The following is a 27,964-nucleotide window of genomic DNA, read 5'->3' as shown; positions in this document are numbered from 1 at the left end:
AGTGCATTCAAAATCGATTTGAAAAAGCTTCCCTTGTTCAAGTCTTTACTCAACATGACTAAAATCCTTTCGAATTACATTGTCTTCGGGTAAAGAAGAAGCAAAAAAAAAAAAGTAATTTTATTTTTATCAAGGTGTGGGCTTTATTTGACTTTTTATTTTATTCTTCTTCTCTGTTTTCTCTCTTTTGTTGGTTCAAATTTATTGTGAAGAACTGTTGAAGAAAATGCATTTAAATGGAAGAACAAAAACAAAATGGAAAACGTTCTCATTTTCTTTAAATTGAAGAATTTAATTGATTCAATGCTGAGAAGATGGAATTGTTATGGTGATGTGCAATTTGCATGCATACATACATATCTATATAACTTTGCAGGTATTAAGAGAAACTTTCTTGCAAGAAAATTTAAATTTCAATAAATTTATATCATGGGTCAGTTTTCAACATAAATATTTGTGTTCATACAACTTGTAACTGATACCAGAACAAAAGATAGAAAAAGACACAAATAACCGAGTTGGTATTTATTAAATAAAATAGCAGCTTATATTGATGTTTGTTTAATAAGTAACAACAAGTAGCTTTGCCTTTTCTTGGTAAAATAAATAATTCCCTTTTTTAATCAAATCAACATTATTTATCTTGTCCAATTGTATATACATATTTCTGCAAATTACAAGAGAAAAAACAAAATATTTTAGTATCTTAGATATTCTTTGTACATACGAAAAAATTAAATTTATTAGGTGTTTTTTTAAGAAATCTCTTTTTTTTGCAAATTATCTTTCTTTCATTGAAACTCCATAGCGGAAAAAGATTTTGAAGTTTTGCATGTTTTTTGTTCCAATTATGATGGCTATCTCGAGAGTCGAGACTTCTTTAACCAAGAGATCCGGTAATCTAGGGTTGCCATGCGTCCGGGTTTTCCCGGACATGTACTCTTTTTTGACTGTGTGGGGGACGTCCGGGATAGTTTCTATCAATTGTCCGGGATTGTACTCTTTTGAAGCCTTTAAAAATCTCACTTTTTGTATGCTAGTCTTAATTCATTCCTTATTCAAAAAACGAATCGAGTTCATTAAAAGCGAGGCGTTTTTATTTTGGTCTATTATCTGCTCAATTCTTTTTTGTGTTCTGTTCCAATATAATCAAAACTCAAAAATGTGCGTATGAGGTACTGGTTAGTGAATTCTCTGACCAACAAAAATTTATTTTAATAATTTATTTAAATTTTATTATTTATTACAGTAGGTACCTTATTGTAAGACTCAAGCACTCAAGGTGCAAAATTTTAAACGATTAAGAAAAATATAAGGCCGCTTAAGTAAGTTGCTAAGTCAAAAAGACCATTTCTTAACTTAAATAGTAACTCACTAAAAATTCTATTAGCATTTAACTAAGGGCCAATTTTTCAATAGTCAGTTAAACAGTCATTTAGTACTTATTCCTAAGGATAGAGAAAAAATCAATTTTTCAACAAGCAGATATAGCTTATTCCTTAGAATAAAACTATCTGCTTCTTTCAGAGACGAATAAAAATTACTCTAAGGAATAATCTCAACAAAAATATTGTGTCAATTGTCAAAGCTGTTTTGAAAGAATTTTAAAAAAAATACAGTGGAACACAAGAAAACAAAAACAATCATGAATAAAAATGACGTTTAATTTTAAATATTTTTGAATTTGACAATTTTTTTTTGTTATTCTGTAGAATAAATTATTCTTGATTGAAAAATTCAATGTTTTTATCTGATTTTTTATGAGCCTAATAACTTTATTCGTCGAACAGTTAACTGACTGTTTATTAGAAGATTGAAAAATTGGCTCTTAATCGTTTAAAATTTTGAGCAATTGGATTTTAATGGAATTTTAAATTTTTTTTTACTGTAACTATGTACATTCCAACTTTTGTAATATTAGCTAAAATTTTTACTTTTATTTTTTTTTTTGTGAAAAAAATGAGAAAAAATTCTACGGGAACAAGGGTTAAAAATGTGATTTTTAGTTAAATTTTGAAAAGATTGTTCCGCTTTTTTTTGTTTTTATAAAACTATGCACTCCTTTTGTCCTAGATTTGTACTCTTTTTTGTGTCCTTATTTGTCCGGGAAAGTCCGGGATTTTACATCTCGATTACTAGTTTCGTCAAAATATATCTGGCAACCCTACGGTAATCTTATACAGTAAATACATAATGTAAGTTTTCTGAAGAACTTTAAATTTGCTACAAATTATGTTTTATTTAAAGGCTCACTTGCTTATACCTATTCATAAAAAAAAGAATTCTTTTTGTAATCCATTTTGGATGACAAATTTCAAATCTAAAAAATCAAATTATGAGGTCCAATTTTTCATTTATAAGTTAATTCAAATTATAACAAAAACGGAAAAAATTTAAATCCATTTAACCCGAAAACGAATTTACATAAATTTTTTCAAGAGGGTAATAGATCAGCATCCATTCAGTAATTTCAAATTGAGTTTATCTAATTTTAGTAATAGTGTGGTCCACGTTATAAGGCAAAAAAATAAACCATATAATTCATTAGTTCCCCACCCATTATTTTGCTATGGCCATCAATACCAACACATGCTGAAAGTTTTAGCAATCAAAAGTAAAAGGAAGAGGGCGCTCATCAGCTTTGGAATATTAGACTTTGTTACCCTTACCTTACCCTTAATATCTAATTATATTGTTTTAGAACTTGGATTGAGGTTGGAATTTGGCTTAAAGATGATAAGCACGCATGTTCCCGACAACCATGTAAATGATTTTCATGTTTCTTTGGTTTTGAGTCACTAGCTCGTATTTCATTGATTAATTCTGTTTTGTTAACTTTAAGCAAAAAATACTTACGGACGAATTTAAATGAACAAAAATTATTATCTGTGAAAATATCACTTAACTATTGGTTTTTTATGAAAAACTTAACCACATCATAACTTAATTCACTTGATAAATCAAAACAAGAGTTAAGTACTAGGCATGAGGACTTAGCTATAAAAGCATCTGAGCAAACACTTTGAGCCTGTTGAGCGCCCACTTACATATTACCTAAAAAGCTGAAATTTCACGTGTGTAATACAAAACACATATGCAACCAATTTTTGAGTGGGGAACAACGGAAATGTAAAAACCAAAAAATTGGACACCCCTATTTAGTAAGGATCCAACAATAAGCTACAAACTCTTTGTTTTTTCGGCACAGTAACGATTTCTTTTTATTTACTATTTTTTTGTTTTGTAATAGGTAGGTAGATACTTTTGTTTATTTCTAACAAGTTTAACAAGTTAAGGAATCAACTTTTAATACCTTAAATACCTACCTACCTTAAATCCCAGCATAAAATTTATAAAAACTTCCTTCACTCTTTTGCATTGCACTATTATTTATGTCCAAATTCTACATTGAATGAAGGAAGTGCACCTCAACATACAAACCAAAATATAAAAGCGGATCTCTTATATGGAAATGAGTCATTATTCGAATGTCTTCAAATTTAACTTCGTGATATACATTTTCCATCAGTAAACAATCTAAACCGATTTCTTATTCTCATTCATAATAATTATTTAAAATGACTCATTTTTACTTTCGCAACTAAGAATGCAATTTAAAATGTAAATTCAAAAAAAAAAAACCTCAATTGTTAATCCGCTTTAGAATGAATCAATCAACTATTTTGACTGAATTATAGAAAAGATTTTCTTGGATATCCCTCGAATATCCGGTAAAACTGAAATTAATTTCTTTGCCTTTGTTTATTTCCATCATATAATATAAACGACTATACTCTTGAACCATCTGCTTTTAGAACAATTTAGAAGCATAAACCTACATAAATAATTCAGGTGACAAAGATATACAAAAAAAAAAAAAAAAAAAACAGAAAACGGAAGGAAACTTCCAAAAGTTGTCCATCACAAGGATAAAATTTCATCCAAACACAGTGGGACTAGTTTCATTATTAAGTGGAAAAAAAGTTTGTGTTCTATTGTGTAAAAAAGTTGATGGATATAAAAATAAAAAAAAAAAACTTAAGCTAACGATTTCTTCTAAATTAAAATTTCTTAGTATTTTTTTTTTTTTCAAAGCAATTAATTTTTTTTTAGAATAAAACTGTATCGATTTGAAACTTCTAGGAAAAAACTAAAGTTTTAACAGACTCCTGAAGTTACATTCCAATTTTAGTTTCTGGTCTACCCTACTGTTCTGTGGCAGACTGACTCAATAGAAAATTCAATTCTCTCCTTCACAGCCATTAAGCAAACCACCTTCAAGAAAAGAAAACACAAAAAGAAGTGAATCTTTTGAAATATAAAAGGAAGAAAAACTAATAAATGTCTTCAAGGGACATTCCATAATGATACCGGATTTTTCTTTTTTCTGTTTTTATCTGATGGGTGTTGAAAAGTGGGGATGAAAATAAAGGATATATACTCTTAGATTACTCCTCTGTATACCTGATGGTTTTGCATTTTGTGCACTGAATTAAAGTGATATGAAAAGCCTACTTAAAGTTGAGAAACACAGATTATAGCTTATGGTGGCACATAGAAGAGGTTTTTTTTTCCAATATATTTGTATTTTCTTGGAAAAGTTGTATTTTTTTTTGCAACATGTTTACAAAGTCTGAAGAATATTGCTCAGAAATGGAGAGGAAAGTTGTTGTTTTTTTTCCTGTTTTGTTAGTTTGTTTTTGGTGGAACATCAGCTCCTCTGATGAAGGAGTAGAATTTGCTGTTCAAGAATCAATACCCTAAGGTTATTTTATGATATTTAACCACAGAGTTTTTTCTACTTTGAGTTTCTGTATATATCCGTGTTGCAGAAAAAATTGGAAAAATGCTTTGAAGGATGGATGACAGTTTTCTGTTTATCTTTGGGGCTTATGTTTTTTGATTAGTTTTATTTTTGCTTTTTTTTGTAAAAGACAAAGGATTAAATCTTAATGATATTGATTGAACAAAAAAAAAAGAAATATTAATTTTAAAACATCGTCATAACGTTTCCAAGAATAAGGGTTTTCTGCTGTATTGCAAATTTTCAAAGCTGCCAGTATTTATACTTATTTTTTTGTATAACAAATCTGTTGAAATTGAAAGTTTTAATCAAAACTATTCCTTCCATCGTTCTTACTCTGTTGGATTGCGTAAAAAAGATTTGCTTATATTCTAATAAGCATGATTGCTTAGAACTCTTCATGCAAAGATAAAAGCTTCCATTTTCTTTTTAATCTTAATGTAAAAAAAAATGGTTTTCAAAATTACAAAATTATTGTTGAAGAATTTATTTTAAACATCCTTATTGATCCAAAAATGAAAGTGTTAGAAAAATGGATTCATGAAAAAATTATTATGACTGATATGACCGGATAATTTTGCAAAATTTTACCATTTTCGAATTCAAGATCCTTTTGTTGGATTTTCTATTTTCCACATGTTGAATGAATTAAGTATTAGGTATACCTTAATATATCTTTTCAAATTCAATATAGTTAATTTAAATTATATGGGACAAAAGGGTATAAAAGAAATAAGAATACAACACATGTTAAATACCTATTACTTTTGATTTGGTTTTTTACATCACAAGTTGATTTGCTAAATGTTTAGCACATACATTTTTGTCAATGGAAATGATATACCTATGTAGCTATAAAGCAATGTTGTATATTTGCCTATGTTTTTTAAATAGACTTCAAATTATTAATGTACCAAATAAACAATATGGGGCCAAAAACACTACCCTGAGGAACTCCAGAATCGATAGTGAATTTAAGCACTCAACATGAAATCTAATTGCATATATTTGGCATTACTTACTCATTTACAATGGTGCTATAACGCTAAGTGCGTCAAAGCCGCATTCAATTGCCTCTTTAAGCTACTGGATATAAAACGGTTCTCGAACTACGGCATACATACATATGTTATGTCTCTATCATTTTCTTCTGATTAAATAGAGAGAGCAATGTTCAAAACTTAAACGAACGTATGCCGTTTATTTTTCAGCGTTTAAAATACCTTTTTAAAAATTTTCAACGCTGTTTTCTCAATTTTTCCTAATTTTTCCTAACCTTTCAAAGCGTTTGAGTGCCCATCCACATATGGCAATGGCAAATAATAGCGATATGCATATATTTCACCAAATATTTAATGGCCAATGATTCAATGGGATTAGATAGGGTAGAGTTGCCTAATTCCGGCCGTCTCCAGTAGAAGGTTTTAAACAGGAAAAAGATGCGAATTTTGGTAATTTTAAGGGGGACCAGAGATAGAACACAAAAAAAGCATTGAAATTCAAGAGTTTCCTGTATTCGGCCCCCTTTTATTGATAAAAGTTTAAAAAATGGGGAAAAATAGATACATACATTTTTTAATCATTTAATGTTATAACTTATTAACATCAAAATTGTTTCTAAATTCTTGAAACACAAAGATTTAAATAAAAAAAATTCAATTTATTTAAGCTTGACCTAATAAAGTCAGTGGCCGGAAATAGGACACTAGATGGCCGAAAATAGGAAAAAAAGGCCGGATTTAAGAGAATCGGACTTTTTTAGACAAAAACTTAAATAAAATATTTTTGGGAAATATTATTAACTTTTTTTTAACCATACCGAAAAATTAATAAATAAAGTACATTTTATTTCAAGAATTATTCGAAAATGTTGATATTTGACGTTTCTGTGCTTTATTTTTTAAAACAGAATCCTTAAGGAGCCGGCTACTAGCAACTCTACCCTACAACGTAAAGTATTCTCTTAACAATTATTTGTTTTCTTTAAGGAATAAAGTAAAGAATTATGAATACCTACCATAAAATTGTACATATCTTGCTATTCATCGTAAAGATTGAAACCAAAGATTCTGTCGCTACACGCACGAATACATCACGCCTCGTAATCTCTCTTCCATAATAGGAAGATGTGTGTGTTAGTGTATGTAAGTGTTTGTTTGCACGTGAATTACCATAACAAGTTTTTATGTAATATTATGTGGGTTTTAGCCGTAATCATCAAGCATCAAGCATTTAATAGGGTGTAACAATCGTTACATCTTAGGTAAAGAAAAGAAAAAAAATACATTTGCAACGACGCGACACAACGATCCAAACGGCTTAACAATTTAAGAATTAAGTCAAACACAAACAGAAAACAAATACATTATATGGTTTTGGTGTAATGTTTCATTCATTATTCCATGTGTACACATATTTTTATAGTGCATCCGAATTATCCTAATTAAAAGAAGCTTTTTCTGAGCTGTTAAGGGATAATCTTGTTTTATTGAATAGTGAAGTTAAGTCAAGTTGAAGGAGTCAAGTAAAAGACAAATTTTCAAATAATTCAAATATTATTTTGAGGTAAAAACTTTGTTTTTTTTTTTTCGTTATACAAACTGGTACCTAGCTATTTTGAAGGAATACAAAAGCTGTAGCTGTTAGAAAAAAGATTGTTGTTGAAAACAAGGTGTTTTGATAAAACTTGGTTGAAATGAATCAAATTTCAAAAAAAATCAACAGAAATGTATAGAAATTTTGCATCCATTTGGTGGATGAACATTAATGTTCGATGCAAGGTTGAAATTGATTATTATTTATTTTTTGTATGCAATTTTTAACCGATTTTCATTAAAAATTTATTTGTTTTTTAATTTTTGAATAAAAACAGTTTAAAAATTTTAATGCAAACAAAAATGTTACATTAGCTACGAGAAACTTAAATGGGTCGAAAACTGACTAAGCTAGGTCTAAGAAATCATTTTATGGTCCTAAATCCAGATTTGATGTGTATAGCGAAATTTCTTGCAAAAGTTCTGATGTCATGTTTAACGATCTAAAATTTACTAATTTTTTTTTTTTTTTTATTAAACTTTATTACCTTATGTCTTGATTTTTAGAAGAAATGCTATTCTTTGTACCTGCATTTAAAAAATGTTATTATGTTTTTTTACTGCTCCGATATTAATTTTTAAATAGAATTATTTTTTTCTTACCCATGATAATTTTTGACTTTGGGGCCGATTTTCTTCGATGAATGTGTTATAAACATAGTGTTTTATAAATTTATTCTTATGAAAAAAACAACAATTAACAAAAATGTTGTTCACAAGTTTGCCAGTTATAGATTTTATGATATTTGGGAAAACCTGCACGAGGTAAAATCTCTAAAAAATGTGTTTTTTTTTTGTTAGTTGTAGTTTTTTGCTTTAGTCATAGTCAAAAATGGGTACGAATTAAAAATTTATTTTTGTAGTTTAAGTTTATTTCACCCTGTATAAAGAAAATGAGAGATGTAAGGGTCAAAAACTAGAGGTGATAGAATAAATATGTAAACAGTTACTACACTAAAGTTAATTGAAATCACATAAAAAAGTTCTCATCAATTAGAACCATTTGATTTGACGCAAGTACAAGGCAATTGATAAACACAATAAACAACAATAAAATAACACTGTTTCCTGAACGTCTGTTAAAAAATAAATACAAAAAAATTAAGTTCTTTTTTTTCACTTTTTGTTTCCCCTTTCTCTCTTTTGTTATAAGAAATGATGTACATCCATCTTCAGCAGTCAAAAATATCGTGCCGAAATAATAACCAATTTTAATTTATAACCTTAAGAGAAGTTTAAAAAAAAAAATCATTAAAAAAACATAAACAAATTGTCTCAAGTTCTTTCCAAACTGAAAAAAAATCTGAGCAGTTTTTTTAAAAAAAATAGACCCTAATGAGACCTATTGTATACTTCCCCAATCCATATTGCACATAATACGCATTTATTTAACCATGCAAATCTCTGCAAAAAAAAAAAACCTACTCCAAGCCTCCTTTTAACAAAAATTTAATACAAATTTTCACTACAAAACAAAGAGAGTAGAGCCAATTGAAAGCACTTCAATTCATATTGCTAATGAAAATCCTTAAAAGATTTTTTTTAAATTTATTATTAATTTTAGATTTAACTAAAGTTCATAAAACTTAAACGTAGGTATTCAACATGAAAAATCATTTCCAACTGTTATACCTAATAAACTCACCTGAATAAGTCAATAAAGTGTGATCGCCACTGTGATTTGTAAATCGCATCCAATAACAAACCGTGAACTGTTCTAGTTCTGGAATTTTGTTTCGAAGCGTCACTGTTCCTTCGTGGTCGAATGCATACTTTTTCACACTACACGGATCCTAAATCCAAAACAAAAGCAAATAGAAAAAAAAAAAAAAATACAACAAAACCAAAAGCCATCGAATTAACATTAATTTTCACAATCAAATGGACCACCCTCGCCTCGATGGTCACTAACACAAATACACACGCACCTCACCGAAAACGGAACTTGTCACATGCCTCGGCTCTTGATAGTTATACCCAAATATATCCTCGAGGCCAGTCGGCTCCGTTGGAACAATTGGCGCTAATTTAGCCTCGGGCCCAGTGAACTCTAAAGGAATATCACTACCACCGAGGGTGTTTATCGAGTGTGATTGCGAACCGAATCCTGGATGCGATTGGTGTAGACTATATGTGGTTGAATGGCCAACAATTGGCTTCCAGCAATCAATTGTTGCAGCTAAACTGACCAACAGCAACACCAGCGAAACCATCGCAGAATCCCACGATAGATGCATTTTCAACGAAAACATACAACAACAACAACAAAAAACTTAAACCAATGTGTATATAGATGAAAGATACAAAACCGATTTAAATTGAGACCTTTGAGATACACGCAACCGAACTCTAGCAGTTTCAACGATTAACTAAATTTTCGCGACGCTCTCTGGCCAACAAAAATCTGCACGTACTTGTAGCTTCAGTGGAGGTAGCGTAGAAGTGTATGCTTGATAGATATGGAAGGGAGATTAAGCTGTCAGGTCAGGTGTTCGAGTCGAGGTTTTAAGATACAAAAGAAATTCACTAAAAAAATCTTTGCTATAGAGGGGAATACAGCAGCTTCCTAAGCTAAACGTAGACACATGTTAAGCCCGTTTTGTAAAGCTTCATGTTACAGATGAAAATGAGTGGGCATAAAATTATAAATAGAAATGGAAAAAAAATTCATATCCGATAGATGGGCATGATCAATAGATCATCGTTTCAGAGAGAAGAATTCCGGGATTCTTCAATGAAAATGAAAATGAAAGTTTGGCACAATTGATGGTGTTGAATCTAACTATAAAAAATATTATCATGTGCGTTGTTCCCTTCAGCACCTAATACGTTTTTCATGATCGAGCCGTGAACTGAATTTATGAGGAAAAATCGATGTTGGCTAGAGAAAATGGGAGCGGAGGTAGGTACTAATATAATGGCTCTTTGTGATTTATGCCGATGGAATGCAAATGCATTTAGCTGAATCAATGAATCGATACAGATACAGCTTAAAGAATATAAATACCTCCACATATCTATACTAACATAAGTGTTGTATCATGTTTTGGGTGTTTATTGGCAATATTTTCCACGCATGACTTGAAATCTATGGCAGCGGCAATATACACATTTTACGAAGGAAATTAATTGATGGTGATGGAGAAATTAAAGGCTTTTTAAACCTCTATAATTACAAAAAGTCATCCCATTAATTTCCCTCAAGCTATATAGGTACTCTAAAAAGATAAATTGCTGAAGGTTATTATAGGTAAGAGGTTCTTCGTGAAATTTAATAACGCATCTGACATTGAGGTGTATTTATTAATATAATACAAAGTTTAAGTGAAAGAAGCCAAAATATTTTTAGTCTGACGCATCTAGGATTTCCATTTCCTCAATATTGATTATGGGTATTAGATCATTAATTCAATTTCAAAGTTTCAGTTTTGTTTATGACCATATAAACATGACTTCATAAACATATAAACCAATCTACGCCAGTTTGAGTAAAACATTTTAACATTTTGTTTTAATGTGTTTCATTTTGGCTATACGATAGGTACAGTTAGTTTTGATCTTAAGGAATATTTTGTATTTTTGTTGCTCAAAACCTTTGAATATTGAAAAAAAAAATGTTTTAATTTATATTCTAAAAAAACAAAAATACAAATTTTTCTTCGGGTCATCAAAAAAAGTTGAAGAGTACCCAGGGTTGTTACAATGGAGGTCTTTTCAACACACCTAAAATTTGCAATAACAAAAATTCGGCTGAAGTGTTCTTTTGGGCAAATTTTTTTCGAAATCATTTATTTCAAAAATTGTGCGTGGTAGAAAAAAGGTGATCAAGTCAACAGCAACTTCAGATTCTTATTTGGCATCTTAATAACATAAGATTAAAAGTTTATATCAATAAGACCAGAACTGTTCACTTTTCTGTGTCTGATTAGTGATTATGATTACAATACTGAACTATCAACTATATCCTTCGAAACACGAAGCTACAGCAGATCCTTAATGCTGACTTGCTTTTAAAGTTTAATAATACTTATTTTAAATAAAATGCAAATGACTGGGTCGCACGTACTTGCGCTTATTATAATACAAGAACAAACAAAAATTTTTATTTAATTTTATCATTCATCAAACACCCAAATTGCTTAATCACCAAACATTTTATTTAAATTATTTAACCTAGTACCTACTTTTTTTTAAATTGTAAGAACAATTTTTATTTTTAATAGTTTTTTTTTATACAAATTTCAAAATTTTTCAGAAGTTATTATCTAACAAATAAAAACTACATAAATGTCAGAAATATGAAATATTGAATTTTTTTTTCAAAAATCGAAAACTGCGGTGTGCAACAATTTGTAAACATAATATTGATTGATGTACCTACAGTTTGATTTTTTCCACGAATCCTAAACTTTTCCTATGCTACCAAGTAAAAAGTATCACTTCTTATATTACAAATAATATAATAAGTATAGTTTTACATATATATAATTAGTATCAGTTTTAAATTTTGTTTCCTTTATTAATTTTAATAATAGGACCCTGCAACTTTTAAATCAATCTTAACTAACATAAATTGCAGCCCCCAATTATGTCTTATGTCGATTTCTTTTTAGATAATTTGGTTACTTTTCATAAATAAATTGAAGAAAATGTATTCAAAATGAACCGAAACATAGACGCTGCTATAGTTACCCTTGACCAGACTTCAATTTGTATTCTTAAACTGCCATAGCAATCATGATCTGATTAATAGACTGTCCTATCAATGTTCGATACAAAATACTGGCATTTACATTGTTTGTAAGCCATCACGTTTAATGACTGCAATATGTGTCGTGTTTTGTCCGATTGAACCTAATTATCCTGTCAACTTGAAACCGTTTTTGATGGTGTAGATGTTGAGGTTTTCCATCTGGTATTGTAAGCCTACAAATGCTTTCAGTCTGTTTAGCTATTTCCATTCCAACTTAAAGGAATTGAATCTAAATGCAATATACCAACGACGACAACGACGTTATTCGCCAAGAGAGAAAGGATACAACATACTCGTAACATGTCTAGCATAATATCGGTTAATTTTACTACAAATCGAACTCAACATTTTGTTCTGTTGCAGCATAAAACGGCCGGCTGGATGGCGCGGCGCAATGGAAATGCTTCAGTCGGCAATCAATTAGGCAATTGGTAGACAGCACGCATGCATGAATTCAAGTCAATTACTTGGTCTTAATTAAGAGGTTAAGACATTTTGCGGGGGCAACGAACGGAAAGCCATTTTCGTTTCGGTGGTTTATTGTGAATTGGGTGTGAAATTTTTGCTTATAATTTAATTTGTTTGGATACCTAGATTTTTTATTCTTTTTTCCAAATACGAAAAACATCAAAAATAATTCGAAGAGTCGATATTGAAGATTTATTTTGATCTGAATGTATTGATTTGAAATTCATGGATTCATTAGACATTGCAATCACGACATACACACTGAAAAAAATATTTTGATTGAATCAGTAGAAAAATAACTTAAATCAAAACTTTTGGAAATGTCGTCCTGGGAAAAGCTGATACTTGTTGTTGTAAAATAAATAATTTTTTTATTGAATTATAGTTGCAAACGATGGAAAGTAGCTCTGTGGTCCTAAATATTTGTGCCCTTAATTATGAAAGTGGACTAAGTCACTCCTAAAAATGCCATCAAATCTAGCCTAAAAATAATTATTATTTAAAGGGTAAAGTTTATTTGAAAGCGAAATTGCAGTAAATACATTTCTTTAATGCTCCTCTAGTGATTTCATAAAAGAAATATAATTAAATCGTTATAAGAAAATTATTATGTAAGTTTTTCTTTGAAAAATGCAAAAAGTGACTTAGTCAACTTTCATAATCATGGGCACATTTATCTGTTCCGAAAGTTTATTTATATGGTTCATAAATAATATACTATTTAAAACACTATCACTTAGACTATAAGCATAAGCATTTTTGCTTATGATTGAAATCAGTTGAAAATGCATTACATATATTCTGTCGGTGAAAACAAAATAAAGCAAAAACGCAGTTCAATAAATGTTTTTTAATTGTTTTGGTTAACACATTGCATAATAAAGGCAAAATCAGAAACGTGGATAGTTAGAAAACTTTCAATAAATCATTAAATTGTTTGAATCAATTTTTTTCACTTCAATATTGAAGACCAGCAAAACAAATGATATGAAAGAGGAGTGCCTTTGGGGTCATTTTGTATGTATTTGCTTATGCCGTTCGCAGTTCGCTTTTGGTAATGATTTAGTACTCAAATTAATATCAATTTTTTGTTTAAATGAAATATTTTACATACGTGAATTACATCACTTGAACAATGTTTTTCATATGGATCTTAATCAGATTGACCTTCACTTATATTCGATGAATTGATTTTTGTTTCGAATTTTTTTTTCTAGTTAAAAAAAAAATTATGATTTATTTTACGAATCTGTTTAGAAAGTGAAATAAAATTGAATAATTTTGTAACTTCAATTTAATATTTTTTGTGGCAATGTAATCTTTTGTATTTCATTCATTTAATAAAAGGTTAACGCTTTGTAAGCAACCAAAATATATATTAACTCAAAGAAAAAATATAATTTTTTTTTGTTTTTTTATAAATGCAGCCCGGTCACTGTTAAATTTTTCCCTTCAAGGAGTGATTATTTTATAATATTTGTAGGTTCATGTTGTTTTCAAAACTTCGATTTTGAATTATGCGTTGATAAATTATATTCGTCCAATTTAGAAATTCTAAATTCAAACCAAAACTAACAATTGATTCCTTTCAATCTTACTTTCATGTAATGAACAAATATAATAGATCACTACATTACATTCTAGATCTTCATGTAAAAATACTATAGTTAAAAATAACATCAGAACTCGTTCACTCGGGCGTATACGTAACACTTTTAAATGCGTTAATCAGAAGTCAGAATTGTGAACATATTTTTTCTTAACTTATTTATAATTATGTATGAATTTAAAGGTTACTATTAAAAGTTTTTGTATTCTGAAAGGTTCTGAATGGGTACAAAACATAAATAATATGGAAAAATTACCTTATAAAAAAGTCGGATTTCTTAAAAAAATAAATTTTATCTCGGTTATTTATGGAATATTCTCAACAATGTTATACCAGTTTGAAAAGAGAATTGAACACACCAACTTTTAAGGTAACTTGCCGAAACATAGTAGTGCATTTTTTTTACACTACGGTTCATTGAATTAGAGTCTTGTAAAATTTTTTAGTACTTAGTTGGGCAAAAAAGTAATATTTGCTTTAAAACTGATGCAGCTGAGTTAAAATTTTTGAATGCATTTGGTAGCAGGGTTATTCAAGGTTCCGTAACAAAAGAAAAAAATGAGAAAAACTAAGATTTGTAGTCACGGCACATGAAAAACTGTCACAGGGTGACCATTTTTTTTGACTATTTTCCAAATGCCCATAACTCACAAAATATATGGCTGCGATTTTTTTTATTATTTTTCTGATAACTGTCACCACCTACCCTATCTACCGTTTTCTTTTCGACGTTAACTTTTGGGACACCCTGTATGAAGAATTGGTCTTTTATGTAAATCCTTCATTTAATTAACTCCAACCCAAATCAAATTTAAAGTTTAAAGTCTTTTTTAATAAGGATACATTATTTCCTTCAATTAAAATTTTAATTCAAATTCGAACCATTTCCTGTAAACCCTTTTTCAATTTAATGTGAAAACTTGGAAAATCAACTAGACCGAGAAAAAAACTGGAACTTTTGATAACAATGAAAAAATGGCACTACTATGGTAATAAAAAAGTTAAAGCAAAAATGAAAGTAAAACAAAATCCCAAAATTCTTAAAAAAAAACAGCTCTAATGATTTAAAATTATCTTTTTCTCAATACCTACCATTATAGAAGATTTAGCGAAAGAATTTTAATTTTGTTTTACAACATCAAAGATTTTGTTAATAATCTAAAACAAATTCATTTGATCCAATCTTCCATTTTATTTAATTGTAGTACACATTTTTATTCATATTTATATATTTACTATTTAGAAATAACAATTTTGTTTGCAAAAAATAAAACGAAGCTTCATATAGAAATAACTTGTTTATGTGGAAAATACCTGGTAACTCTACAGACAAAATTGAAATAAGCAATGTAATTCTTTTTTTCATCACTGTGAGGAGTAGATAGTGACTTAAAAATTCACTTTTTTAATATTCAAATAATAAAATTATTTAAAACATTATAGAATTTATAGAATTCTAAACAACAACCAAAAAGCAAATCATATTATGAAATCTAATATCCAATTTATCTAGATTCCCTACAACTGATAAATAAAATACAAGCTCTCTGTATTTCCGGCATCAAGTGCAATAAGCCTTGGCCTCCAAAACGTACCAAACCAAACCGTTCACAAAATATACTTTCCCTCCACATCACTTTGCAGGGTAACACCTTGAAATTTGATTGCAATCAAATGGCATGTGTGTTCCATTTCTCTGCACTAGCAACAATTCGGGAGACAAAAATTAATTGAACAGGAAAAAAATGCAAGCACTTTTGAAACATAAATCATAAATCAAAAGCAAATAAAACCAAAAAGAAACAACATACACACAAAATAAAAGTGAAAACGGAAATTCACTGCGGCAAAGTATTGCTTCCAATATTGTGCCGTGCTCTTTCATGTTGTTATATTAAATCAATAAGCTGTTTCGCTGCAATGAATTAATAATCAATGATCCTAGAAGCAGAGCAGAGCAAAAGTGCAACGCGGCCATTAATTATGTTTCGAGAATATACCTTTCCAGTAGTGCACACAGGAGAATCTAACCAGTACACCACTATCACACTGGGAACTGAGACTCGCTAGTAGCAAATTTAATTTAATGCAAAGCAACGAAATAGGTCGGAACAATGCACCATAACGGTTATGTGCATGCAGTTGAAAGATATTGAATGCGTCCTGCATGCATAAATATTTCAAATTTTTATCCTGCTATGAAAAGGGAGTCATGCCCTCTAACAAATGTCAGAGGTTAAGAGCAGTCGAGGTCTATACAAGAGCACATACCCAGGTTCTTATTTAGGGCTCTGATGTTTTTAGCTGCAAAACGATTTTGAATCGAAAATTTGTTGCTGTCAGAGTGGGTGGTACTCATTCAGTGGAGCTCATGATTTTAAGGCGTTTTTGGTTTGCGAAGCTGTTTTAAGGTTTGACATTGTGGTTTTGCTGACTTTTAGTATTCATTTCGGCCTGTTCAGTCAAGTGCCAATCATTGCAGTTATTAAAGCAGCGAGCAGAGTTTTTTATCGTTTTCTCTTTGCAACATATTCGTTTTTGAAATAACTGACGATGCAATATTAGTCAAAGTTTGTGTGTTAAGCATTTTCTAACTGCGTTTGAACTTTATGATTGGAAATGAAATTTATGTTTTATTAGAATTTTCAAAAAGGAATTATGTTAATTTTAATACCATGACCTTCCTTTAAGTGTGTACCTAAATATATCTTTGTATGAACTCCGAAAATATAAGCTATAGATACAATTAACTTCTAACAGTTGAAGTAGTTTAGTATTTTGGGAAAATATACTTTGAGAATTGAGTTACAAAGCTTTTTTAGTCCTAAAGGAACGATGAAAATAAATTTCCATAAACTACAAACACTAACGAACGAAAAATTGTTGAGAGTTTTCCATTGCAACTGAACACTTTTAAACTCATATTGAATTCGCTTTAAAATAAGCGGTTAGATACAATATTCTTTTGATAAAAAAGGACTTTGAAATTTTTCGTGCATTTTTTTCATTCTACCAATTTCTGAAATCAAGGAATAAAAATGATAAAAAAAATTTATGAGTTTGATTCATTAAGTTAAATTAAAATAAGGCCACAAACTGGAACACACATTTGTAACTACTTCCAGCCTCTGTGCCGGCGCTTCTTATTCATATATGTTATATACATAATTCTATTACACCAAAAACTTAATTAAATACATTAATGAACATATATAGAACATTATAAAGACTGAAGAGTGTCATCGTTCTAGCAAAACCTTCATCATTATATCTATCTGTTCTGCTCTAATAAATATTAACTGTGTTACCATCTTTTCACCTAAAGACAACATCAAACGACAACGACATCGAAGCGACACATTGTGCCAAATGCATCCAATAGCAAACCATATATTTCAATACACGAGTGCATCCATCCGAACATAATTTCCCATTTTGGTGGACTAACCAACCGAACAAACGTTCGCACTCTCAGTCTATCAGTACCTCTAAGGTATACCGCACATTACGATGCTTTTGGATATCAAGTGTGTGTGTCTGTTAACCGCAAAAAAAATTACGTAACATCTTCGAGCGCTTTAATCAAACAGAATAACTACTTAAGAAAAGTATCTTTATCTCTCAGTTCCAGGTGTAGATTTCGGACATTTGGGAAAAATAACGATAAATATTAAGTAGCACTGCTCAGTCATACAATAGTTATGGTAACCAGATAAGATTTAAAAAAAAAAATGTTTATTTTAGTCACGCTTTTAAATGAAAGATAAAATCTATAAATTTTGTTCATAACCATGTAAAGGTTAGTAGATTATAAAAATAAAATACCATTTTTGTTTCATACCCTTCAGTTTCAAACAATTTGAGTATAAGACTCTAGACCGTCACCACAGTTATTAAAATGATTTTCAAAAAAACGACGGCAATTGCTTCGTCTTCACAAAATCCTTTAACGCATTTTTTTTGTATTTATCGCCAAATAAAAAGTACTGCAAAAAGAATTTCATAATCATAAAAAACATTGTTTTTCATATAAAGTACAAAAGTCGCTTCGTCCCAACAAAATCTCGGTTCGCCATTTTTATTTTTGTTTACTGTAGAAAACAATACGTTGAAAACAGTCATAATTACCAATTAAATCGACCTGAATCTTTAACACGCTATACCAAAGTTGCGAAAATTCGTTAATTTTAAGTTTTAATCTTTGTCATGCCACCAAAATCTTAGTAAAAATTTAGGTGGTAACCATTTCAATTGGATGAAATTGGAGAGCACTTTAGTTTCATTGTACTGCTCGCGAGGTCTTATGCAATCGCTTTGGTTTTTATAAGGCTAAGGCTTATTTCTAGCCGCTTTAACAATCTGTCAAATAGATGCAAATGTGTGGTACAACTGAAGTGCTATCCAATTTCTGTGAGAAAATTTTAGCCATGGAATGAAATACAAGAGCCCATCAAAGCAAGCATTGGTATAGAAGGAAATGGGTTATAATACTGGTAGATTGTTAGATCTTTTATTTGTACTCTTTGGCATCGGGTATCTTAAGGGAATGATGGCTTGAAATTCATAGTTATAAGCGTTGGATATAATAAATAATAAATGATTGAACATAATTATGGTAGTGGTGATAGAGCGAGGGACTCATAATGCTCAGGAACTTAAAAATGAAAGATAAATCAATGAGATTTAATAAATATAGGGAAATGAAAGGAAATCTGCTTATTGTTTCTTGGTTGAGTCATAGAATTAGTTGGGTGTAGATTGACAGGAATTGTCAATTATAGTGTCTCAAGATTTTTGTAATGGAATTATGTATTTGAAAAAAATAAGCTTTTGCAAAGATAATCACAGAAGAAGCGATTACTTAAAAATATTATCGCAACTGAACAAAAATTAAGTGATTTTCGTAATTTTCCAACAAATAGTAAAATGCAGAACTGGATTTTAATGTGTAAATTAATTTGATTTTTTACAATTTTGTATAACGAATTTGTAGAATGTTTGTTAAATATGTCGTACAAATGTTAAACCTAAGTTTTAAGAAAACATGGAATAATTTTGTCTTCATAGAAAAAACTAATTTTTTGTAAGGATTTTCCGACATTAGCAACCTTTAAAAAAGTTATATCTTCGTAAAAAGCTCATTTAACTTGTTAAAAGTTATTCCAGTGAATTTCGACAAGACTTTGGCAAGAATGCTGTTAGAAGTAAGGTGAAGCAGGGACTTCGTAAAAACTTCTTGAAGAGCTTCATAGCAGCTTTATAGAGCCTCAGGTATACAGAAGTAAAATTGTAGCTTCTTAAATACAAAGGAAAAAAATAATGAAAATTATTTTTATTTTTAAGTCAAAATTTTATTTGGGGATTTGTGATTGACAGGAAAACCTTAAATGAGTAAAAAATCCAACACATTAAACCTAAGATGGTATGCATATTACCATTGAATTTTGATATAAAAAAAAATAACTCAAAAAAGTTTAAACGGAATATTTAAAAAAATCTATTTTGTTCAAAAAAACAAATTTTAAAATAAGAACAAACTACTACGACTTCATTTAAAAAAGGAATATAAAATACATGTGTAAATGCCATCGTATACAATATTTTAAACCTTTTTATTTAAGGATATGTTTTCAGGAATAAGACCTATCATAAAGTGCCTCTCCTACAAAAGAATATGAAAGTTTTCAAACTGGCATTTATGAAAATGTTGTTGTTAATTATTCTACTCGGAAAAATTAAAAACTTACTCATTTCCATATTTCGGTTTGTAATAATATTTAACCAAAATTCAACCTTCTACTTTTACTTCACGGCAACCTAACAAAAGGCCAAGAATTGTTCTATGTAACGTGTTATGTGTAGGTACATACCTACATACACATTAGTTTAATATTTATCATGGTTCCTGCTGTACAATGTCCCAGAGCCAAATTATTACAAAAGGATCAAAAAGCACTAAAACAGACCTTGTTCTAGTTTATGGCATTATTATAGTATTACCACATTCATATCACTATTATATGGGTAAGAAAAAAAAATATGTAAACTAATCTCAACAACACCGAAAGTTTATAACTTTTTGCAAACTTCCCTCTACAATCACTCGACGTTGACCCCAAAAAAAAATGTAAAGAAAAGTACAAAAATATTCAACAGCAAGAGGAAATGCAAGAAAATGTTCAAAAGAAAATTCTGGAATCCGTACCCCGGGCTGTTTTTCTCTTTCGTTACAATGAAACAAATTGAAAGCTTAACATGAATATTTTTTTGTTGTATGTAAACATCCAGGTCAATGCTGTCGAAAGTGCTTTTACACCAAGACTTTTTCCTAATTTGGGGGAGTGAATTCTGCTTCCTGTAGTTAAATACTTTTGTTAATATTAAAAATATTTGTATCATGCATTCACAAACATTTTTTGTTTACCTACTATATTTTCCAATAAAACCCTGTGACATTGTCCATAAGTAAATATACTAAATTTAATATTTTTTTAAACTGCTGCACTGTAATAAGCTGAGTGCAATGTGATGCATAGACTTTGCGCAGTTGATGGCAGCTATTATTTCTGAAGGCAACTCTTAATGTTAAGTGTAACGTTACCCTCAAATTCGATTTTTACTTGTGAAAATTAACGTTTTTATGGAATTTAATTTTGTCATATAAAGAATCAAGGGCTGCACAGGTGATGCTGTAAAATTATAACTTTAGAAGTAAAAAAAAAATATTAACCACTTCTTAAGGATTTTCTGAATTCAACGTAAAGAAGGGAATTTTACCTTTTCTTGATGAATGATATAATTTATTAAGAGACTTTGAAGTAGGTACCTGTATTGCGACATGGAGGGGAAGCAATATAATAAGGTTGAAACTTTAATAAGATGATGATTAGCACTCAAGTAACTCACAGGACAACGGTAAGAGATTTCATATACATACATACGTAATATTCTCAACATAAAATGAAATTAATTGTCCCTTAAAAAAATTACTTCAACCTGTTTGTTTGTAAAACCATATAAACATCAAGAATTCATCTATGTTTTAAATTTTACGTACGTTGAATTTGTGTAGCACTCAAATCATTACGCGATAACGGCATAATGACAAATTCGTGTTGTACTTATATAATTTTAATGCTTCGGATTAGACATCACACTAGGGAGTCGTTTGCATTAGGTTGTGGTATGAAAAAGTTTCATTGATATTAATTACGATGAAAGGGTGTTTGTTTCTTTGGAAAGTACCATTATTCTTATAAACCTAAGTATAAAATCAATTAATTATAAAAATTATACATATTTAAGTTTTTCAACAAAATATCATAAGTAAAAGTTGGTACAATATTTCACAACAAAAAAACAGAGAAACTTTCAAACTTTAATACATATTTTTTTTCTTTGAATATTACAGAAGGGGTAAATTAAGATACTATAAAAGCTTTTAATAATAATATCTTTTAAGTATGGGGATTAGAAACTGGTTAAATAAGGAAGCAAGTTGTTAAAATATTGGTTAATTACTTAGGCACCTGTTTGATTAAGAGTGATATTGCAAGAACTCAACAGTAACTTGTGGAGGATGCCATTTTGTCGGCACTTAAATTGAGGTAGTAAAATTGTGTACCAGCCAGTTTTCAGATTCGAAAAGATTAACATCATCCAGCTTGTAATATAAACTATGTAATACCTGATTAAAAATTGTGGGAAGTTTTTCAACAAAACGGTTTTCTGATAGTCTTTATATTCTTCTTCTGTTGTTTAAAACAACTTTTTCATTAGAATAAGAAATAAATAAAAAGTAAATCTGGACCGAATCCCAAACTTTACAAATTATAGTGGCGAAGTTCACAAAAAATGAAAATTTTGAAACAAAAACAAAATCAGAGAAAATTAAAATATCAATTTCCGGAACCAAATTATGTCCTATAATAAACTATTTTTTTTTAATGAAGTTTCATAGTAGAATTCATATGAAACAAGCCCTCAAAGTTTATAGCCCTTTAAAGTTTTTTTTTTTTAAATGGGTGCCTTTTTTCAATAGACAGGATATACTACAGAAAATCCAAAACAATATAGAGAATGTTTACAAAACTCTCATTATAATAATTATTCTTAATTAATAAAAATGTGTCACATTGGTTTTGAAGGCAACGAAAAAGGCGGATAAATGGGCCAGGCAAGAATCGGCCTTCATAAGTCAGTTGCGGAATGATTAAACATTCCCACAGGAGTCATTAGAGACGATATCTTCTCAAATTACTTACAAACAAAGGCTTATAATAAGGTGGCACAGTTTGACTAGCTGCACCATATTTAGTAAAATCTGGATCACTTTTAATACATCCACAACAAATCATTTGCTCTCCAGACACAAAAAAAGACATAGACAATATCATTGCGGTGTGACCGGAATAATTGCCGATAGGAGAACGTGCGGAACTGGCTAAGCACAGTACTAACTGTCGTTGTTATTTTAACTACCAAAGAAATTTAACGGTCTTCCATTTTCTATGCCAATATCCTGCTCTGGCTAGGAATAGAGCATTTTCTCTGCGGAGTGAATTTTTCACAAACGTGGTTCCGTTTTCAAGACATGGGGCACTAAAAAACTTTCTGACTTCGATGCAAAATTTAAGGTGTACAAAAATATGTGAATGTAAAGTTAATAAAACATACATCTCAGATCTCACTTCCAAATTAAAAAAGTGCTATGGGTTTAAAATCCACCTACTCGTATAGTTATAGATGAATTGCCTCTTAGCCAATTCTAAGTTTCGAAGTTAGATGTATTAGTTTTTCTAAATTCGGGTAAATTAAATCGGTTAGCTTAATTTAATTTTTAAGAAATTAAAAACAATTCTCCATGTAAAGATGGGTTTTTTTTTATAAAAATGGTTTTTTTTTTTGTCAATTTCTTGAAATAAAAAAAATAAATCCTGATATTAGATATTATATTTAATGTATGGAAACAAATTCGTTTTCACAGAATACACATACATTATACTCGTTTAAGTGCACCTAGATTCAAATTTATGAAACTGCGTCCTAGTTCTATCCAGGAAAAGACAAGAATTAATCTTACCACTATACTTGCAGTGGATCTAGAAATTTCTTTTTGTTATATTTATGTAGGTAAGTATTAGTATTTTGTCTACCCACAAAGCGACCGTATATTTTCTACAGATTTACTGTAGGTACCTACAAAAATTGTATATGCAATTGCAATCCATAACAAACAGCAATTACAGTGCACTCAACCACCAAGTTAAGTTTCTTTTGCAAACACTTTTGTGTTTTATGCAACACAACAACAACAACAAATTCATACACATCTTTTCATCTTTTGTCTTTTCGGGACAAGAGGGACTGCATTTCCGTATTAATTATACTGACTCACTTTCGCGCGCGATGCAAATTTGGATGCTCTTCATGTTTTGTTACGGTAGATGGTGTATAACAGTATGGTAATGCATAAAAATTAAGCCACATTGTCTTAAATTTTCTTCAGCAAATTGCATATCACATCATGTCGTTTCAACGATATGATGCCACTAACAAACACAACACACCCTCTATAAATACAAAAGTGGTACCTACATAAACCGTTTTGCATTTGCCACTGAAGGGCTTTTTAGTTCTGTTTCTGTGACTTGACTAGGTACGATGTTGGTTGCATGTCCCCAAATAAAAAAAAAAAAGAAATAAAAATTGCTACAAGTTGGCACTCGAAAGCGACTGCTTTTTTGCATTAAGTTTATATGCCAGCCAGCAGCCAACTAAATTTTGTAATTTCAGTCAAATGAAAGGTTTTAAGGATTCTATGAGGCATGTCGGTTGATACTTACAATTATAGCTTTTAATATGTATACTTATTTGTGTTTTTCGCGGAGGTATGTATATTGCAGGTTAATGAACTGGTGGTTACAAAATACTCTTATAGATACAATACATAATTATAAGGCAAATTAAACTCTCATTTTTATGTAACTGAATTGTTAATCTGTTTATATATGAACCAGTTTAGAAATGTCTCTTTTGGATTTATAGTTAGCTACTTTTTTTTATTGAAACCAGGGGTAATATAAACAATCGTATTGAACCCGAACTAAATTTTCTTAATACTTTTTGTTACCCCTTACTTAACTTCTAAATCTATCAGAAAACCGACAAAAAAATACATTCTTGTCAAATTTAATCAACTTTTTATTTCAAAAAAAGCTTATCAATTTCTTTTATTTATATAATTTCAGGGCGGCAAACAAGCACCATACTATGTCGGAGCATCTCAGACACTTCCTCGGGGCATGTATTCAGATAGAAACAAGGCTGCTGTTGGTAAGTAAAGCTAAATCCTAACAAAGTGACTTTTTTTTCAAAGTATTTAAATACATATAAAAGTAGAAGTTAATATATTGTGTTGTTGTTACGTTCATTATTATTATTTTTAGAATTTGTTTTTTGAAATCCTTGCAAATTATTATAATAAAAATATTTTTTTTTATATTTTAAGTTTGTTGATTGGATAAGCAAATTAATGTAGACTTTCCCATATGAACCTTCGTTTTGGCATGCTTTCTTATATTTTAATGGTTAAGTTAGTTGAAAAACTTAGTTTAAGTTTAAAATTTTATAAAAGTTGTTAGTTAAAAATAGGTTACTCTAATGTAAGGGAATTATTTTAGAAACGAATTCGAATGAATTGAAGAGTAAAATTTAACTATGTATTTCGTACACAATTTTATTTAGAATCTTATTTGAGAAATTTTAGTAATTTTCATATTTCATTTTTAATTATGTGTACGTAATACCTCAAATTAACTTTTTGCTTTGCACACATATGTACTTCGTTGAAGAACTATAAGTAACAAAAAGTATTTAAAACATATTTTTTCGGATTGAATGGAAAATGTAAGCGTTGCAGCATTCTATATAAGCCGCGCTCTAAACAAAAATCAAACTGCCTTCATGTTAAGTTTGAAATATTTACTGAACATGTAGTGTTCTAGTTTTATTTCATTGTTTTAACATAAGTCTATTGTTCAACGCAAACACTTAAAAAAAAAAAAACAAGAAAAACGTTCTGTGCCGACGGGTTGATTTCGCCAATATCCTAAATATTTTCTTGCATTAAAATTTACAAAACACCAGAATTCATGGATTTTTTATGTGTTTCAAACAAATTTTAAGTCATAACCAAATTAATTTAAACAGTGGTCCTGGTCACTGTGGTGTATGCGTAACATTTTTTTTAAGAAATCATATTCCTTATCTACAATTGATGGCTTTGTTTTATTTTTATTATAAAATTCTTAAAACTAAATAGATCATGTCACTATTATATACATAGGTTTCTTTTTTTGACCCTTTACATAAATATTTTGCTTGACGCGTTAACTAACATTCAATCAGCATGTTTGTGCAAAATTGTTTATTTCGACAACATAATTGCGCACACAAAAATTTATGATATGAAGGGTCTTGTACAATTAACAGAAAAATAATAGATGTATCAAATTGTTTTGTATTGCAACCTTATTATTTTGAACTTTCAATTGTCTGCGTATTGCATAAGCCTTTTTATATCAAAAATCTACTCACTACTCTGCGAGCTATAACACATGTAATTTCAATGATGATAAACTTTTTCAAGCACTTGCCTCATTGCGGTCAAGTGTATAGAAAAAGCCACAATAACAAGTTTGAATTCCTTTTCGTGCACCATATGCCATTCCCAGCTAATAATTATCGGAAACGCATTTTAATTGCAAAAAAAAACAACCAACAAAATGTTTCGTTTTCTATATATAATTGGTATTTATGTAGGTACCTTCGTTTTTAATGAAAAAAAATATATATATCTGGAGGTGAGGCAGACAAGGTATTTTATAATGAAATCATTTTTGATTTAAATTCTCAAAGAAGATGAAAATAAAAACATGAGAACGGATGTTTCCTTTTAACATCAAAATAAATACATTGATTGGCAATTTAATTTGATTTTTGTGAGATTGAAGTAAACAAATTACATAATTGAAATTTTGAGGTAGGTCCATGAATGTATATGAACTGCATAGGCAAATTGAATTTTATGTTCCAAGATTGATAATACTCAATCTTTATTAAATTTACATTTATTGAATGTGCCTGTTTGTATGTATATACATATGTGAGGTAGAGTTATGCAACTGAAAGTAATTTTAACTGTTATAGGTCGAACAATTGTGTCAAAAATAAATTTTGAGTTTTTAATTAAAATTAATATACAATTGAGATCAGAGTTTAAAATGTGGATTTCGTCACATCATATATGCGCCTTTACCTGAATCACACAAAAATATGAATGTTAAAATATTTCGGTTTTGAGAAATTAAATAAATGAACGAAAAGGATCACTTTTTTTCTAAATTAAATTTTTATTGTAATTTCGGAATACCAAATCTTATCGCAGCATATCATTTCACAAAGGTTTTAAAATACCTACTGTGATTTATTAAAATATTACAGTATTTTAGAGTTGACTTCATTTTCGTTGCACCTTCAGAACAAAAGATGTCTCTCATAAATATAGCTAACTACCTACTACAAAAAAATATAGTTTAAATCAATCCATCTCAATTTTAAGATTTGTACTAAAATTTAAGGGTCAGGAATATTTGTTTTGTAGTGAGTTATAATTCAGATTTTTCTCTACAAATTAGTTGTCAATTAAACCACCTTCATTAAATATGTACTCTTAAAAGAAAGAAGTTCTTCTCATATTAAAGTTGATTTGGAAACAAATTTAAGTTAATAGGTATGGCATCTTGATTTAATTTTTAAGTTATTGCTGCATGTCATGACTCATGACAACTTCAACCGCAAATCAATGAATAACCACAGCATATGAAATGGAATTATCAATAATGAAAAAAAAAAACACTACCACAAGTAATAGTGTACTCCAAAACTCATGCCACCATAAAAAATGTTTCAGAATATACATTTTTTCAGATGAACATAATGTGTATACATATACACTGTATCTGTATATCTATACATATTATTAAATATCTGTTTTCTTCTCATTTCGGTTCGGTACATGAACAGAGTACCTACATCCGCTATCAATATCACATTCGGAAGCAGTCATAAATTGAAACTGTCCTATTTTAACCAAAGGTAAACTTTTGAGTTCATATTTTTCATCACCTTGCACGACGACACATTTGATGGAAAACAAAATTACAAACACAATATTTTCTTTCAACATTCTAAAAAAAATTGATAATGATGTATGCATAGTTTGGCAAGGCTATAATAACCGTCTATGTTTTTTTTTATATGTTATATATCCTTTCACTTTTAAACTTTGAAACTTTTATGTTGACTGAGTATATTATTTTTTTTTTTTTTTGTTGATTTTGTCTGAAAGGATATCAAGAAAAATATGTATATTTGAACAATATGTATAGTATATTCCTACCTATCTCAGATAATCACAAGCTTATAAAGGATGACGATGACAAAATATGTTGTGTCAGTATCTTTGGAAAAATACTTGTATCAACAGGGTGGTTCCAGTTTGGAAAATATTAAAGAAATACTTAAATTACAAATAAAAAGCAAGATAATTCAATTTAATAATTAGTATACACTGTTTATCTCAAATTGATGATTGTTTTTATCTTCTAATTGAAAGGTATTGTCAATGTTAATCCAGTTTACCGATTTTAAAATTAACGTTTTTAGGTTTCTAG

General features: G+C 29.4%; 2 protein-coding genes across 25 annotated transcripts in view; one reads left to right on the top strand and one right to left on the bottom strand.

The window, feature by feature from the left end:
- The window catches only part of LOC129911989 (uncharacterized), a 28,159-nt gene extending 18,242 nt beyond the window's left edge, over positions 1-9,917 (bottom strand). Inside the window, exons 1-2 of the mRNA XM_055990074.1 lie at positions 9,327-9,917; positions 9,044-9,191 (exon numbers count right to left, since the gene is read on the bottom strand). Coding sequence (XP_055846049.1) covers positions 9,044-9,191; positions 9,327-9,650 — 472 coding nt within the window. The 5' untranslated portion in view covers positions 9,651-9,917. The remainder of the gene's footprint in view (positions 1-9,043; positions 9,192-9,326) is intronic.
- The window catches only part of LOC129911982 (coiled-coil domain-containing protein CG32809), a 321,116-nt gene that overhangs the window by 260,180 nt on the left and 32,972 nt on the right, over positions 1-27,964 (top strand). For all 24 annotated transcript variants that reach the window (XM_055990027.1, XM_055990032.1, XM_055990030.1 and 21 more), the window contains one exon: positions 24,479-24,563. In XM_055990027.1, the coding sequence (XP_055846002.1) occupies positions 24,479-24,563 (85 nt within the window). The remainder of the gene's footprint in view (positions 1-24,478; positions 24,564-27,964) is intronic.

The sequence above is a fragment of the Episyrphus balteatus genome, chromosome 2 (genome assembly GCF_945859705.1).
Source record: "Episyrphus balteatus chromosome 2, idEpiBalt1.1, whole genome shotgun sequence".
NCBI lineage: Eukaryota > Metazoa > Arthropoda > Insecta > Diptera > Syrphidae > Episyrphus > Episyrphus balteatus.
Note: the sequence above shows the minus strand (reverse complement) of the source record. Positions and strands in the feature narration are given on the sequence as shown.